The following is a 14,745-nucleotide window of genomic DNA, read 5'->3' as shown; positions in this document are numbered from 1 at the left end:
AGTGTTGTGAAACAGCGTGGTGGAAACTGATGTTTTATTTGTACCTTTGTTTGACCACTTAGAGGCTAAAACCACTAAAGGATGTTTGTTCTGTCTGCTTTGTTTCTCTGATGTCTTCTGTGTTTTCTTACACAAGGGACCTTGCTGAAAGTGTTTTGAAGAACACGGAATAGATGAGCGAGGGAAGAGTATCTTCAGTTCTTGCACTTCTCCAGTTCCTCTGGATATTTGGTGTATTAAGTTAACAGACTTTCAAACAGGGATTATTAAAATTTGGTGGAAAGTCAGGATCTGTGTATAAATCAGTCTCAGCTGTTACTGGTGAGGAGAAAAAGCTATTGGTCCTGTTATCAGTAGCTGCTGTGCTCTGGAGTGGCTGTATCCGAACTGTCAGAAATGGGACACTGGCCTGTTCCTGTTGCAGAGCCATAAACACAATTAGGCGTGCAGAATTAAAAATGTAGGCCACTTAACCTGACTTAACAAGCTCTTCATTTGATTCATGGGAAATGAGACAAGTGGGATTGACAGGCTTGAGTCAGAAAGAAATCCTGAAGAGGGATAGATCTGATGTTTGGTTTAGTCCATGCTTTGCTGGTCAGCCTGGCCCTTGAGATAAGTGGCCAGGATTGGCGCTAAATAGCTTTCTTGAAGCCAGTTATTTGTCTCTTCCATATGCTATGGAGTGCTTTACCTTTCTCTTTATACACAGTTGTTGACACTGTATTTCCTCATTTGCTTCTTACTTTCTTGGCTGTAAACGCTCTAGGTTAAGCTTCCTCAAGTGGAGAACAGTGCCATACACCCTGAAGTGCAACTAAATCCACTCATCTGCTTATATTGAAGCTGTGCCGTTATGATGAAAGAATAAGGCAATAATAAGTGAGCAAAAGGGGTCTGACAGTAGTGCAATCAGATAAGCTATGTGCCAGGAGTGTGGAAGGAATACGGTTTTCAGTCTCTGCTTAGAGTGCTGCTTGAGTTACGTTCTAGCTGCTGATTAAAGGATAAGAGATTACCCAAAAGCATAGGACTTGGTGGGGGACTGAAATGTAACAACTGGTCTGTCACAGAATTGGTGGGTGCCTTTGCAGGCATCTGTTTTATTGCTGTGCTATGTGTTTTATCTATGGAGTGCTTTAAATAGACTGGGCCTTTCAGAGGATGTCAGTGTAGGGATACACATGTAGAAATGCCAGGTGGAGCTGGGTTATTGAGCCTCCCAGTAGGGGCATAGGCAGTGCCAGGATTTTGTATTTATTAATACAAAAAATATGGACTAGATGACTGGGCAAGGATTTTTATCTATTAAAACACATAGGTTTTGCCTTTATGTTTTCTGTGAACAGTGATGCAGTTTTGTAACTGTAGATCAGGACATGACTATCCTTAGTTCCATTGTATGGATGAAAAAGACCAAATTAACTTACTTGAACAGATAGAGCGTGACTGGTATGTTTGTGCCTTTTTTCCTCTGCTGATGTCTAGGCCAGAAGAGCACAGGCTAGTTTTTCCCCTCTTGGAAAGTTTCAGAATGGAATGTCTGGATATTGTTACAGACTCTCTAATTTGTAACTTCTTGGAAAATAAAACCTTGTGTTTAAATGCAGAGTGTCTCATCCACTGTGTTTAAATGCACAGTATGCTGTCCACTGTGTTTAAATGCACAGTATGCTTTCCACTGTGTTTAAATGCACTATCTGCTGTGTAAGAAGAAAGTATTTCATGCTTTACCCTCTGAAAAGAATAATTGCAGGTCCTTTGTGCTATGTCTTTTATAATATAGGTCATAAAGTTTCTATTTATTCTTTCTATTTGATAACACAAGATGATGGTCAGGGTTTTTGGTTACAAACCCTGCTTCTGAGGGGGAAGGAGGGGAGATAAAGCAGATACAGTGTTAACTACTTCTTTCTGACTAAAGAGAATGTTTTACATCATGATATATATTTCAGTGTTTTTGTCATTAGGTTGTTGAAGACTATGCTGGAAGATGGCAGGTTCCTTTGCCTCAGCTTCAGGTGCTTCAGACGGCGCTCTGTTGTTTCACATCTGCCTGTGTATCATTCCCAGCTGAATGTGAGCATGTACAATACGTATTGAGTAGCCTAGCTTTGTAAGTATATGACTTTTTAAATTATTATTATTATTTCTTATTATTACTGTATTTACAATATGGACCATGTTACTTTTGTAACAGCAATAGAGTCTCAGAGAACCTCAGAGTTTAAGAACAGTTTTACCAGGTGACATAGCTACGCGGACCCCAGAATTGCTAAATGAGGATACAAACACTAAAAGTTAATCTTTGTGATGTCCATGTTAAATATTCAGGTCAGGCATTACAATGTTGTGTCATAAGGGTTTTCTGGCGAAATGAATAACGTAAAGAAATAAGTATTTGTTAAATTTCTTGTAGTGTTTAAGAAATGAATCAATTTTAAAATGGATGTTTATGTCTGAGTCATCAAAATGCCTATGGGAATGACTTGTTTAAACAGTTAACTGACCAAAAGTCATATTCAGCTTGCAAAACTGCAGGATATTAGGTCATAAATCTTGCTATAATCTCAGTTTCCTTAATGCATTGGTGGTTTTCTCACATAAAGGCTGAAAGTGTCAAGGTAATGATGAGTGCATCATTTAACGTCCCATTTTTTCCTTGTTCTAAAAACCCACTTTTCAGGTTTCAAAACCTCACAGTTGAATGGAAGCAAAAGAAATCTTTAGGCAAGTGAGATATACATAGCAGAGATGTAGTGTACTTTATCTTCTCTCAGCAGATGGGGACAAAAGCCTAAAAGCTAGCTTTATATATTGAGTTTGGTTTGAGCAAACCAGATGTATTTGTCCAGCTGGTTAAATTGCTTTCTTATTGAGCGGTGGTTTCAAATACAGCTCAGTATCTCAGTTCAGAGTTCTGTGTGGGAATGTCTTGCTGTCACCTCTTCGAGGCATCAGAAGTGAATGCTCTCCTAGTCTTCCTCTCTTACTTTACTTAGTCAGGAGAAGTGCATTGCTCATTCTTTCCACTGTTGAGTTATTAGTAACAATTTTATAGGAGTAAAGGCTTTATTCTGTACACTTACAGAGTATATGCTATCTTTGAGACTTCACCAAAGAGATTTACTAGTTGTTTTGTGTGTGTGAAACTATTTGATGTCAGACTACTTATGGAAGCATAGAGCACAATTATAAAGCCAGCTCAGGAAAATTACCTGGGAATCCTTAACTCAAATGGTGTATATTAAGCTTTAGTTCTTGGACAGCAAAAATCTGCCTGACTGTGTTGTCATACTTGAGTAAAATTTCCTTGGTAACCAGACAATAAATCATTAACAGCAATGACTGTTGCACTTCCACTACTTAGTAGCCTTGCTTCACCTCAGATGAGGCAGCATGTTGGTTAAGAACCATTAATGTCAGGGGTTTTAATAATTGTGCCAACATGCAAATGTTCTTGGGCAATCTTCTCATGCCCATAATGTCAAAATAGCAATGTGATAACTCTGTGAGCACTGTTATTATGAATGGCTGGATGCAAACATGAATGTGCAGTGCTGCGGACTATTTGAAGATAGCTGGGCCAAGCTGGAACTGGCTGTAGTAATTTTAACTTGGAGGCTGGTCCTAAGGAAATAGAAATATATTGATAGCTTCCTTTATTAGGCTGATACATTAGGTACATTGACAGGGAAGAAGACTGTAGTTTACTATTAATTCCCAGATCATTTGTCTTTTGCAAAGCTCTATTCTCTTTAATCAGTCAAAGCAAGTAACAAGGGATGCATGCATCACTTGCTATAACTAGTTTTGTCTTATTTAAGTTCCAGTCTGGTTGCTTTCCAGTTCATGACATGACTCATGTCTGACCTTTCCTGAGAGACAAGTGTACTACAAAACTTTGTTTATCAACATGAAATGAGATAATGTTTTTCAGAACCAAGTATGTATTTGGATGCTGGTTGTTTTTTTCAGGCCATATTTGGGTTGAGAGTCAAGGACCTAATCTGGAGAAAAATCCCATCATTGAGCATAATGGATTTGTATCTTAAATTTTCTAGGTCTGTTTTAGGCACAGCTTATCACTGGTTAGGAAAAAGATTACTGCTGCATAATCTAAAGGAAACCGAATTTCATTACACATTTGCATTATTCCCATACGAAACTTCCTTTAGTTCATGTGGATGTTAAGGTGGTTTAATGCACAGTATTTCTGAGAATGTTGTTGAGAGGAAAAACTGCCTTTGGTCTGCTCTTTAGCTTCTTCTGAATTAGCTTTATTAAAAGTGGAACACTTTGTTCTTTAGGAATGCTCTGGGTGTTATCTTCAAATATATTTAGATTTTACTCACTGATAACTGCAATGAATTTAATTATTCTGTAAGAATTCCTTTTCCAGCTGTTCATGAAAATCTGCCTTTTGTTTTAAAAGCTTTTGGAACAGAAGGTTAAATGCTTTAGTCAGAAGAGAAATTGCCATCAGCAGGATCTCGACTCAAAAACTTGAGGTTGGAAGAGTGCTGTTATCTCTTTCAGGAGTCATCTTTTACCTTCTCCCCCTCTGCCTCATAATTCTCCCTCTTCATTTGAGAGAGAAGTGTCTAGAGGAATCTTAAAGGAAACTATGCCTGTTTTCTGTTCTGAGACCAAAGCCTTTGCTGTTCAGTCCTGTTTCTATAATGCCCTAGATGGGCAGTATTTCTTTTGGTGTTCTTTCAGTCCTGCCTTTCCCTCTGAGGGTTGGTTAGTTGCTGCCTGCTGCTCATGACTTTGTCAACCAGCAATTGCAGGCTTAGTGCAGCACTTGGTTGTTACCGTTTCCCAATAAAAGTTAAATTTCTTAGAATCTCAAGGCAAAGCAGTAATAGGTGCACTGGAGCCGTCTGCAGATCCATGAGATGCAGCTAGTAAAGTGACTGAGTTGTAAGTATTATCTGGACGTATGCTTCTGCAAGTCCAGATCTAAACTGATTTGAGCTTTGGAAAGCTGTTTTTTACCAACCAACCTCTCTGATTCTGCTAGCAGGGTTGTTTGTGGCAGTCACTGTATTAAAAGCAGTACCTAAATACATAAGTACCTAGATACATACTTTAAGATGCTCAAACTTTAAGGCCACAGGTCAGTTTGCATCTAGGCTGCTGTTGAAAGGATCAGTCCTGCCTTCTGCTTTATCTACTACTGGTTTTGAGGCAACACTTGTGAATCCATGTTGCTGCACATAGACCTTACTTGCTTAAGAACTTGATGGTGGTAACAATGAAGTTTTATCAATTCATTTGAATGCCATACAGGAAATGAATGTAGTTCCATTTGCTTATTTGCACAAAAGCTCTCTCTTTGTAAGTCATCTCCAAAGGCTGTTTCTGGAAATACAGAATTAATGGCAAAAGGCTTTTATTTGGAAATATTAAATAAATAGCACCTTTAAACCTGCATCTTCACAGAGAGACCTCAGTGGGCATTTTGTCAAGACAGGCTGAAATGAAATAGAATATGTTAACAGAAAGTGCTTATGATAATTGAAAATATGAATTCTTGAGAATCAGCATTCGCATCAAGTTACTGTTCCTTGAATGTAGCTCCATATTAGCTGTGTCCTGTAGCCATTCTACAGGAGTCCTCTTTCTTTCTCAGAATTGTTGTATATGTGACAACTGCTTGGGTTTTTCAGGAACATTCCCTTTTGGAATGGTGAATGGGGAGCCAGCAGTATGGAGCACATAAGAGCTCTTGAGGGAGTAGATCAGGCAGGTACCATGAGTCTAAATGTCCTGGATTTATAAACAAGGTGTGGCAGAAGGGGTTTTAAGTTGTGCTTAAATATAAACAGTTGTATTGCATTTGCAGCTTGATGCCTGATGAAAAATGTGTTTGAGGTGTGTGTGGGGAAGTCTTACCTGCCAAAATCCAGCACAAAATATCAGACCAATGTAAGGTTCTTGAACTATGAGTTGATTTATAGAGTGTGGGCATTAGCCAAGTGTTTTAGAGTGACTCTGGCATGGTCACGGGTCTAGAACTTATTCAAGTCCTAATTTTGGTTTTAGTGCTGTGATAAGTAATAGACTTACAGTAGTTTCGTTTTTCGAATGATCACTTTTAGTTTGACTTGTCACTCCTTCTGTTTTTTAGGAGTTTTTTTGAATTGCTGCTGTTCTTTGGAAAGGATGAGTTCTATGAAGATCCTTTGAAAGATATTTTAGGTTCAATCCAGGTAGTGTTGCCTATTTCCCTGTAAACTTTGAATATTATTTGACTACACGTAAAGATAGCTTTTGTGGATATATAACCTGGAGGAAACATGCCATTGTAGTGAAAGAAGGTAGCTGGCTTCCTTACATTTGTACCCCTCCAAAAAAGAGGGAAGGGTATTGAAGGGAAAGCCTTTTATTCTTATACTGTCAGTATTGCTATTTGAATCTGTTTGTACAATGTAAAATGTACTTCTCTTTGTAATAACATTCTTGTTAAAGACAGATTTTGGGTGTTTCCCATCTAAAAGAAGGAAACTTAGCTTGTTTATACTAATTAGAGTTTAATGCAATCCAGTGTTGCACACCAGTTCATGACATGAAACTGCAAGTTTCCCTCTATGGTTTTAAACAGGTACATTTAATGAACTCTTCAAGTCAGCATAAGCTTGCATTGTTTGAAACTGCTTTTCTCTTGGCTGGACTGGGACAATGTTTTGTATGGCTATATAAAACTACATAAGATAAATGAGCCTGGATTTAAAGATTGCACTTTTTTTTTTGCCAGATAAGGTGGTTGGGATTCATTTTTCTCTACCTGGACCAATTTTGAGAGCTCAGTTCACTGCATGGGAACACAAACATTTTGTGCCACCGTGAGAGGAGGTTTTACTGTAGGGAAAGAAAAGATGAACAATGGGATTCTTCCATTTGTTACTACAATAATCATGGAACTGCAGTTTAAGAAATAGCTATCCCTTTGTTATTTTTATGTTGCTACCTGTTTGTAACCACTGCTACAAATTAATGTGCCAGCACTACTTACCTTAAGTATCAAACCAGGAGCCGTTATGTGCTGGATTAGAACTGGTGGAAGAATGGGGTCAAGGAACTGGCTTAGCAGCCTCAGGAATGAGTAGGGTCTCTTGTGTAAGGGGAATGGGACATTTTGGCAGGCCTACTATAAGCACTTCTCAAAACCTTTCTCATGAACAAGAGAGACATAAGCCAAAAGGGTGATGTGTAAAGCTTTCTCCTCTGTGCTTTTGTCTTAACAATTCTCAGTTTCCTTGACTTTTATGCAGTGGATGTATTAAAATAGAAGTTTATGTATTTTTATTTATTATTTATATTTATATTATTTATTTTATAAATTTTCTATATAAGAATTTCTGAATGAACCAGACCATTCTTTAGCCATTCCTTACCTTCAGACCTACTCATCTGAATACATAAGGAAAAACTGAGCTGAAATTAAAAGCTTCTATGTAAAAAAAGCCTGTGTGAAGTTCATGGCATGTGCATAGAAGCCATTCTTCAGCTGCATTTTATTCTTGTTTTAAAATTATATAGCTTTGGTGGTTAAAATTCTACTGTCGATTAACATTCAAGTTGCCACTTTTACCAGCAAATGTAAGGTGCGTGGAGGGATGGGGAGAACTTGGCATATATGGAAATCCATGATGGCTGAAACACGTTGGATTATTTTAGGCAGGCATAATTTGTATTACGTAGAGATTTGGAGCAAAGTGGTTGCTTGAGGGCTGGTGACTCACATGGCTTAATTCAGTTTTTCCCTCGTAGAATTCAGACACCATCAGTGCATCACCAATCCAGCGGCAACGTGTCTAAATCTGTGCAGGCTAGCGTGAGGTGAAGGCTTCTACCTACAGCATATGCCAGTAATACCTCCCAGTGCAAGGAAAGGCAGTTTTGGGTTGTTATGCAAATGGAAAGCTCTTGCATTCTGGCTTCTACAGTTCTATATTACTGTTTTTAGAGAATATAAGTCATTGCTTTAGGGCTTTGTGTAGGGTCAATGAAAGATTTTGTGGCTTGAATTGTTGACTGAGGAAATACTAAAACATGCTTGGATTTTCTTGTATCTTTTGGATTACCTAACTTTATATTTAGACAAATTTTGTGGGGTTTTTTCTCCTTTCTAATGACTTTTCTTTTTACATGTAGGAATGTCAGAACCTTCTCAGTAGATACCGAAATATGAACCTGGAACTAGTAACGCGGATCATCCGAGATGGAGGACCATGGGAGGATCCTGTATTGCAAGCAATTCTTAAAGCAAAGCCTGTGTCACAGGAATTAGGTACTTCATATACCATGTTAATCTTTTTCAGGGTACAGAAAATGGGTTGAATTATGCTTTTATGTTATTAGGGTCAGGTGTTGTCAGCTGGCATTGCACATAACTATTTTTCTATAGTAAAATGTACAGGTCCCTTTTCTATTTGAAAGAAAACCAATTTCTGTGCTAGTAATTTAAGTCTGCGTTTACAGTGTAGAGGAGGCTACTGAGCAATTACTTACGAAATGAGTTTGTCAAATATAGCTAAACTGAAAGAGCATGGAGAGTGACTTGACCTCAGTTAGGCTACTAAAATAGCCTGATCAAGAGAGGACCTGATGTATATTCCTGTATTCATGGTCCTTGGGCTCCTATAATCTTTCTTTTAAATTGTTAATACCTGGGCTTGTGGCTTGGTTGTGTTTAGAATGGTGCCTATGACTACACCTGATAGCTGCTTTGTTTTTATGTATATGTAATTACTAGAGTTGGGAGTTGGAGAAAGAGGCAGCGTGTAGAAAACAAAGTTACTGGAATGTTAATGGAAGTTCACAAGGGGAAAAATACCCAGTCTACAGTGAAGTCTTTACTAACATCCTAAGCAGCATATTTGGTAGCAGTGTTCACAGAGGACTGTCTATTTGATAGTGATAAAAAATGACAGTTCATTTGTGTGTTTATGACAATGCGTTCATTCTGTAGAGTGAGGAAGAGGACTATAAAGTCACAGCAACTGAGCAAGCTGACTTCTTAACCAGGGAAAGTATTGTGCTAGCAAGATGAACATGATCAAGTGTGTAGTCTTTGTTGTTTTGTCTCTCTCATGAAGCAAGTGCTTGAGCAAAATAGTTTACATTTGATTTATAGGTCTAATGAACTTCTGGTCAAATCCCTGCAGAAACAAAATTAAAACAAAGACTTTGTTCTGTATCATATGACACTAAAATTTTTGGTAGTAATGATCTGAAGTTAGGTCTCAATCTGCATCTCTCCAGCAGAAATTGCTTTAGTCCTTTGCTTTAATGAGTCCTTTGATCATCATGATGCCTCTGTATGATGGGTAACAGTTTGAGGACTTTTATTTAGTTTTAACCTGGCAGAGTAGGAATGACAGTGCCTGTTGTCACTAGATGATTAGTTTGTTTCCTTTTGTTGTAGGCAACATCTCCTTCCCCTCTGCTGAGATATTTTTCCTCCTTTTATCTTCTAATATCCCCACATACCCCCTTGACATATCTTAACTGTGATAGCAAACATTTTAGATAATATCTTTTGGAAGCTCTTCCTTTCTTGTCTCACTTCCTCTAAAATCTGATTCCTCTGAAGTCTTACACAAAGCAAACATTCTATGCTGCTTATTAGGCTGGCAGTATTTGGTGTAGATTTTGAAACCTGGCCATATAGTTCCCTTGGGGATCAGTATTTTAAATGAGGAAAACTGCCTGTTATTGCTGAATCACCAACCATTACTTGCAGAAGTCAGTTTGATAAATACCTACTGTATGAACTGCATAATCCTGTCTTTGATTCATTAATTACACAGAGAAGCTTAGGCCAAGACAAACCTCCCTGGGTCTGTTTTGACATGAGTTGTATGCTTTGAGATGTTGCATTCTATTTTGAGGTGGCTGGAAAGGAAGGCAGTCTTTGGGTTTAAAAACAATAGCAGACTTGAAATACAGCAGCAATAAACTTGTAATAGATTAGGGAGAATCAAGTGACCTGCTATGAACATCTAGAAGAGATTACTGTAGACAGAGGTACACTCAGGTGTATGCAGCTCATTAGCCTCTAAGCTGATGGTTGGCATCTATTGCTTTAAAGCAAAGCACCACACATGCTGGACAGGAATAGCAGTTACTTTCCCCAAGCTGTTTTGTATGTATCACATACTTGGCTAAATACTACTATAGTTAGCAGTTATCTTTTGCTTGGGGGGTTAGAAGAGCTATATGTTCTTCTAGATACATGCTTGGGGAAAGACACATGCTTTGGAAAAGAGAGCATTCCACAATGGGGAGGGAGCACAATCCTGCCAGTGGTGTAGCTGGAACTCACAGGCTCTTGAAAAACAGCGTTGGAGGGTGTAGGAGACACCTTCTCTGGGAGATAGTGTTGCTAGAAGTGGGATTCTCACTTACAAAGCAGAGGGGCATACTGACTTAAGAGTTCCCTACACAGAAAGTGGGAATGATTTAACAAGTTAGCTTAGAATCGTGGAATCAGTTAGATTGGAAAAGGCCTTTTCCCAAATATCCAGTCTGAACCTCCCATGGCACAGCTTGAGGCCTTTTTCTCTTGTCTTAGCACCTCTTACTTCGGAGAAGAGACCAGCCACCTCCTTACTCTGTCTTCCTTTCAGGTAGTTGTAGAGAGTGGTAAGGTCCCCCTGAGCCTTCCCTTCTCCAGACTGAATCTTCCACGTCCCTTAGCCATTCCCCATCACACTTGTGCTCCAGGCCCTGCACCAGCTTCATTGCCCTTTTCCGGACTCACTCCAACACCTCAATGTCTCTCCTGTAGTGAAGGATGCAGAACTGAACATGGGATTCAAGATGCAGCCTCACCAGTGCCTAGTACAGGGGATGATGACTGCCTTGGCCCTGCTGGCCACATATGGCTGATACAGGCCAGGATGCTGCTGGCCTTGGCTGTCAGAAACAGTGTCAAATGCTTTACTGAAGTCCAGATAGACAATGCCTACAGCCTTTCCCTCATCAACCAGGCAAGTCACCTGGTCTTAGAAGGAGATAAGGTTGGTCATGCAGGACCTGCCCTTCATGAACCTGTGTTGCCTGATCCTGATCCCATCTTTTCCCACACATGTTTTATGATCTCACTTAGGACGATCTGCTCCGTAATGTTCCCCAGCACTGAGGTCAGGCTGACAAGCCTGTAGTTTCTGGGGTCCCCCTTCCTACACACAAGAGAGGTGTCACTTATACTGTGTTCTGCAGTCTTCCCTCATTTGAGTGATAAGGAGGATGCAACCAGTTGTTAGATATACAGCATTTTCTTAACATCAGCACATATGAAAGCTAAGTGTTTCCAGCATAATTTTTCAGTGTGAATATTCAGTGATCTGTTGGGTAATGTTTGCATGTGAAACCGGTGATGGGGTTTATTATCTTTCTAATGTTAATTCAAAAGGAGAGGCCTTTACTTGGCATAAAGGATATTTCCATATAATCACTTTTTCCTGCAGTTAATGACTGCTGTTAGATGCTGGCTTTTCTTTGAGTCATCTTTACTAAATTTATCTCTGGAAGAACTAAGTGGGAATGAGATTCTCTCTGCATCTGTTAAGAAACCTTATCTCACCTTGAATAATACTCCTTAAGTGTTCATTAGCGTATAATGAATGCCATTAAGTTTCATAAAAACAAAGATCTTACAGAAATCCTTTTTCTGAGTGCAAGAAATGTGTTTTAAACCAGGCATCCTTACTAAACAAAGTTTAACTCTTGTTATGTACATGCTCTTTTTATTTTGGGGTGGGAGGGAATCACTTGGCTGCTCAGATAGTGGTTTTCAGTAACCACTTTTGTGTTAAATCCTATTAATGTCACTTTTAAGTTGCTTGCAACTCTCTTAATACATGTTCCCTGTAAAGTATAAACTTTACCCTTTGTTGACTCTAAATTGACAGTCTCTTTTCTTTTTTCTTACTCAATATGAAACACTGCACAGCACTACAGGGAATGCACTAGAAATGATGGGATTCTTAAGGTAGCTGTTGAGAATGTAAGAGGAAGAGCAGCCCATATTGTCCAATACTTTAATGTTAACACACTGTTAACACCTCAGAGTGTGCATTTACTTGACAAGATGCAAACAATTCTCAAAATAAAAGCAGCATTTTATAGTATAGTATAATATATATATTTTGTAGTCTTGAATGATATTTTAATCTTAAGAGATACTAGAATTTCTATGAGCTGTAAAAGATGTCAAGCATGTCTTTTATGTATTTCATGATTTCCCAATTACTTAAATGCTTTAAGTATTGTGAGTATCTCAGTACATTTTCATTCAAATGTTAACTTTAAGATTAGCTTTCCGATCTGAAAAACAGATTTCCAGCAATTGGGGTTAGAATTTAAAGGTATTTAGGGATTTAGATGGAAGAACTGTGCCCAGGAGCAGTTCCAGAAGAAGAAAAAGTGTATTTTCCAGTTCACCAGCAAAATCCAAGTGTTCAAAACTACTTAAAGCAACAGCATGTGAATTGCAGTCAACTTTCTGATCACTCTGAGCTCTTCCATTTTAATGGGTGATGAGTATATTGAGTTGTTTTAAATACCTATAATTCTAGTCTTGGAAGTGATGTCAGGCCTATGTGTCTGACAATTGCCCAGATACGAGTGCTGAGAAAGGAGGGAATTTTCTGTCTCAAATGTTCATATCTGCTTCTGTGTAGTGTATATTTAACTAATCCTTTGCAGCACCTTGTGTTAATCTGTTAGAAATCAAATACTGAATTAGATAACTGGTGTAAGAAAAATAACTATTTCCGTTTCCAAGCAGAAGACAGATTCTTTATGGTATTTAAATATTTGATAGCTTTAGCAGAGCCTTTTTTATATATTACATGTTGACATTGCACTATTGAAAACAACATTACATTTAAATATATTTGTTGTTTGGACTTCATATTCTAATTGCCTTTAAATCTCTCTTTTCTGTACAGTTAACAAATATTTAAGCTCTGAAAATCCACTGTTCTTTGAACTGCGTGCCAGATACCTTATTGCCTGTGAACGCATCCCTGAGGCAATGGCTCTTATCAAATCTTGCATAAATCATCCAGATATCAGTAAAGATCTGTATTTCCATCAAGCTCTTTTCACCTGTCTTTATATGTCACCATTAGAAGATCAGCTATTCCAGGAGGTATTGTTTGTCAGTATACATTTTGTTTCATTAAATACTTACGATATGCAAGTTGTCAAGAGGAGCATATGGAACTCTGTTTTTGTACAACCAAATGTCATAAAATCAGGCAGCTACACTGCTGTTGCTTAACTTAGTGCTTGCTTAAGCTTTGAAAAGTTAAATGTTAAGTGCCTACAAATCTTGTGGACCTAGATTCAAATTTCTGGTCAAGTTTACTTGTAGATATGTTCCCTAAATGACTTGAGTCGTTAATGTTTTGTAACTTCAGTGTATTGACTATTTTGACTATTATTTTAGTAAAAGTACTTTAGCCTAACTGATGTCAGTCCGATGTTCTGTGCACTGTAAATTATTAGTAGCCTTAAGGTTTTTTAATGGTGCCCCTGTATGTAAAATGACACTCTAGCTGAATGTGGCCCTACTTTACCACTGATAGCACTAGATAACACTTGCTTTTCTTAACCTTGTTTTGAGAACAAGCTAAGTCATGCAAAGAAAGTGCTTTTGTGTAGTCTTTTCTGGGACAGTTATTCTTATTGTGATTGCTCTAAGAAATACGAAAGAACTCTAAATATCTCCAAAATCTTAATTTACAGACCTACACAAAAGCTGTTCCAAATAAATCCTATGTCACTAGCAATTCCTGAAGTTTTCAGTAGCTTCTTTAGTATAGCAGGGTCTGATAGGGTTTTACTTCATGTTAGCAAATTTATCTAAATTGATTTTATTTTAATTGTATAGCACTTGTTGAGGACTGATTGCAAGAGTGGAATTGAGATCATCTGCAACACTGAAAAAGAAGGGAAGACTACCTTAGCCTTACAGCTATGTGAATCGTTCCTAGTCCCTCAGCTTCAAAATGGGGACATGTATTGTATATGGTAAATACTTTATTTCTGGTGAAGCAGCTTAGCAGATAATCGATGCTTATTGCTAAAATGATTCATCTACTTTGAGGTGTAGATCAAGTTTAAAATGTAAGATAAAAACATTCTAACGTGATCTTTAAACTTTCCTATTACATCTGGTATGCCTGCTTGCCTTTTTACACAGTCGTGCACAATGGTAGCCTACATGGTACATAACACATTAATGTTTCAACGTAACAGAAGGGTGGGCCTTCACATACTTTAGCCTATAAATACCTAGGAATATGGCATTTGTTGTTAGCAATGTGTAACTATGCAGGCTGTAGACTCCCTGGCAATGCAGATATTTTTCTGTCCTGCTAGTTTAATGACAGTGCTTTATAATAACAAGGGGGTAATATGTCATCAATATGTCCAAAGAGAATATATGATTCTGAGAATGTGCTAGTTGTTATGGGAGCTTTTGTTTCATAAACAGAGCCATAAAATAAATGGTGGTACTCTAGAAAACACTTAAGTAATAATGTCTTCATGCACACTAAGTCATCTTGATGGTTGGATGTTTTTATGTATTTAGAAGCATTTTCTAAAGAGTTGTCAAAACAAATTTCATCATTTGGAGGAAGATAATCCTTTTGTTTAGCTTGGATAATTTCTGTATCTAAAGTAACATCTCCATTCACTTGATAAAGTATGCTCAAT

General features: G+C 38.0%; 1 protein-coding gene across 1 annotated transcript in view; it reads left to right on the top strand.

Moving 5' to 3' along the window:
- Positions 1-14,745, top strand: part of ZNF654 (zinc finger protein 654) — a 34,567-nt gene that overhangs the window by 8,561 nt on the left and 11,261 nt on the right. Inside the window, exons 2-6 of the mRNA XM_034060050.1 lie at positions 1,971-2,116; positions 6,137-6,218; positions 8,164-8,299; positions 12,969-13,171; positions 13,916-14,055. Of these exons, the coding sequence (XP_033915941.1) occupies positions 1,971-2,116; positions 6,137-6,218; positions 8,164-8,299; positions 12,969-13,171; positions 13,916-14,055 (707 nt within the window). The remainder of the gene's footprint in view (positions 1-1,970; positions 2,117-6,136; positions 6,219-8,163; positions 8,300-12,968; positions 13,172-13,915; positions 14,056-14,745) is intronic.

The sequence above is a fragment of the Melopsittacus undulatus genome, chromosome 2 (genome assembly GCF_012275295.1).
Source record: "Melopsittacus undulatus isolate bMelUnd1 chromosome 2, bMelUnd1.mat.Z, whole genome shotgun sequence".
Taxonomy (NCBI): Eukaryota; Metazoa; Chordata; class Aves; order Psittaciformes; family Psittaculidae; genus Melopsittacus; species Melopsittacus undulatus.
This window is presented reverse-complemented; position numbering and strand designations above follow the sequence as displayed.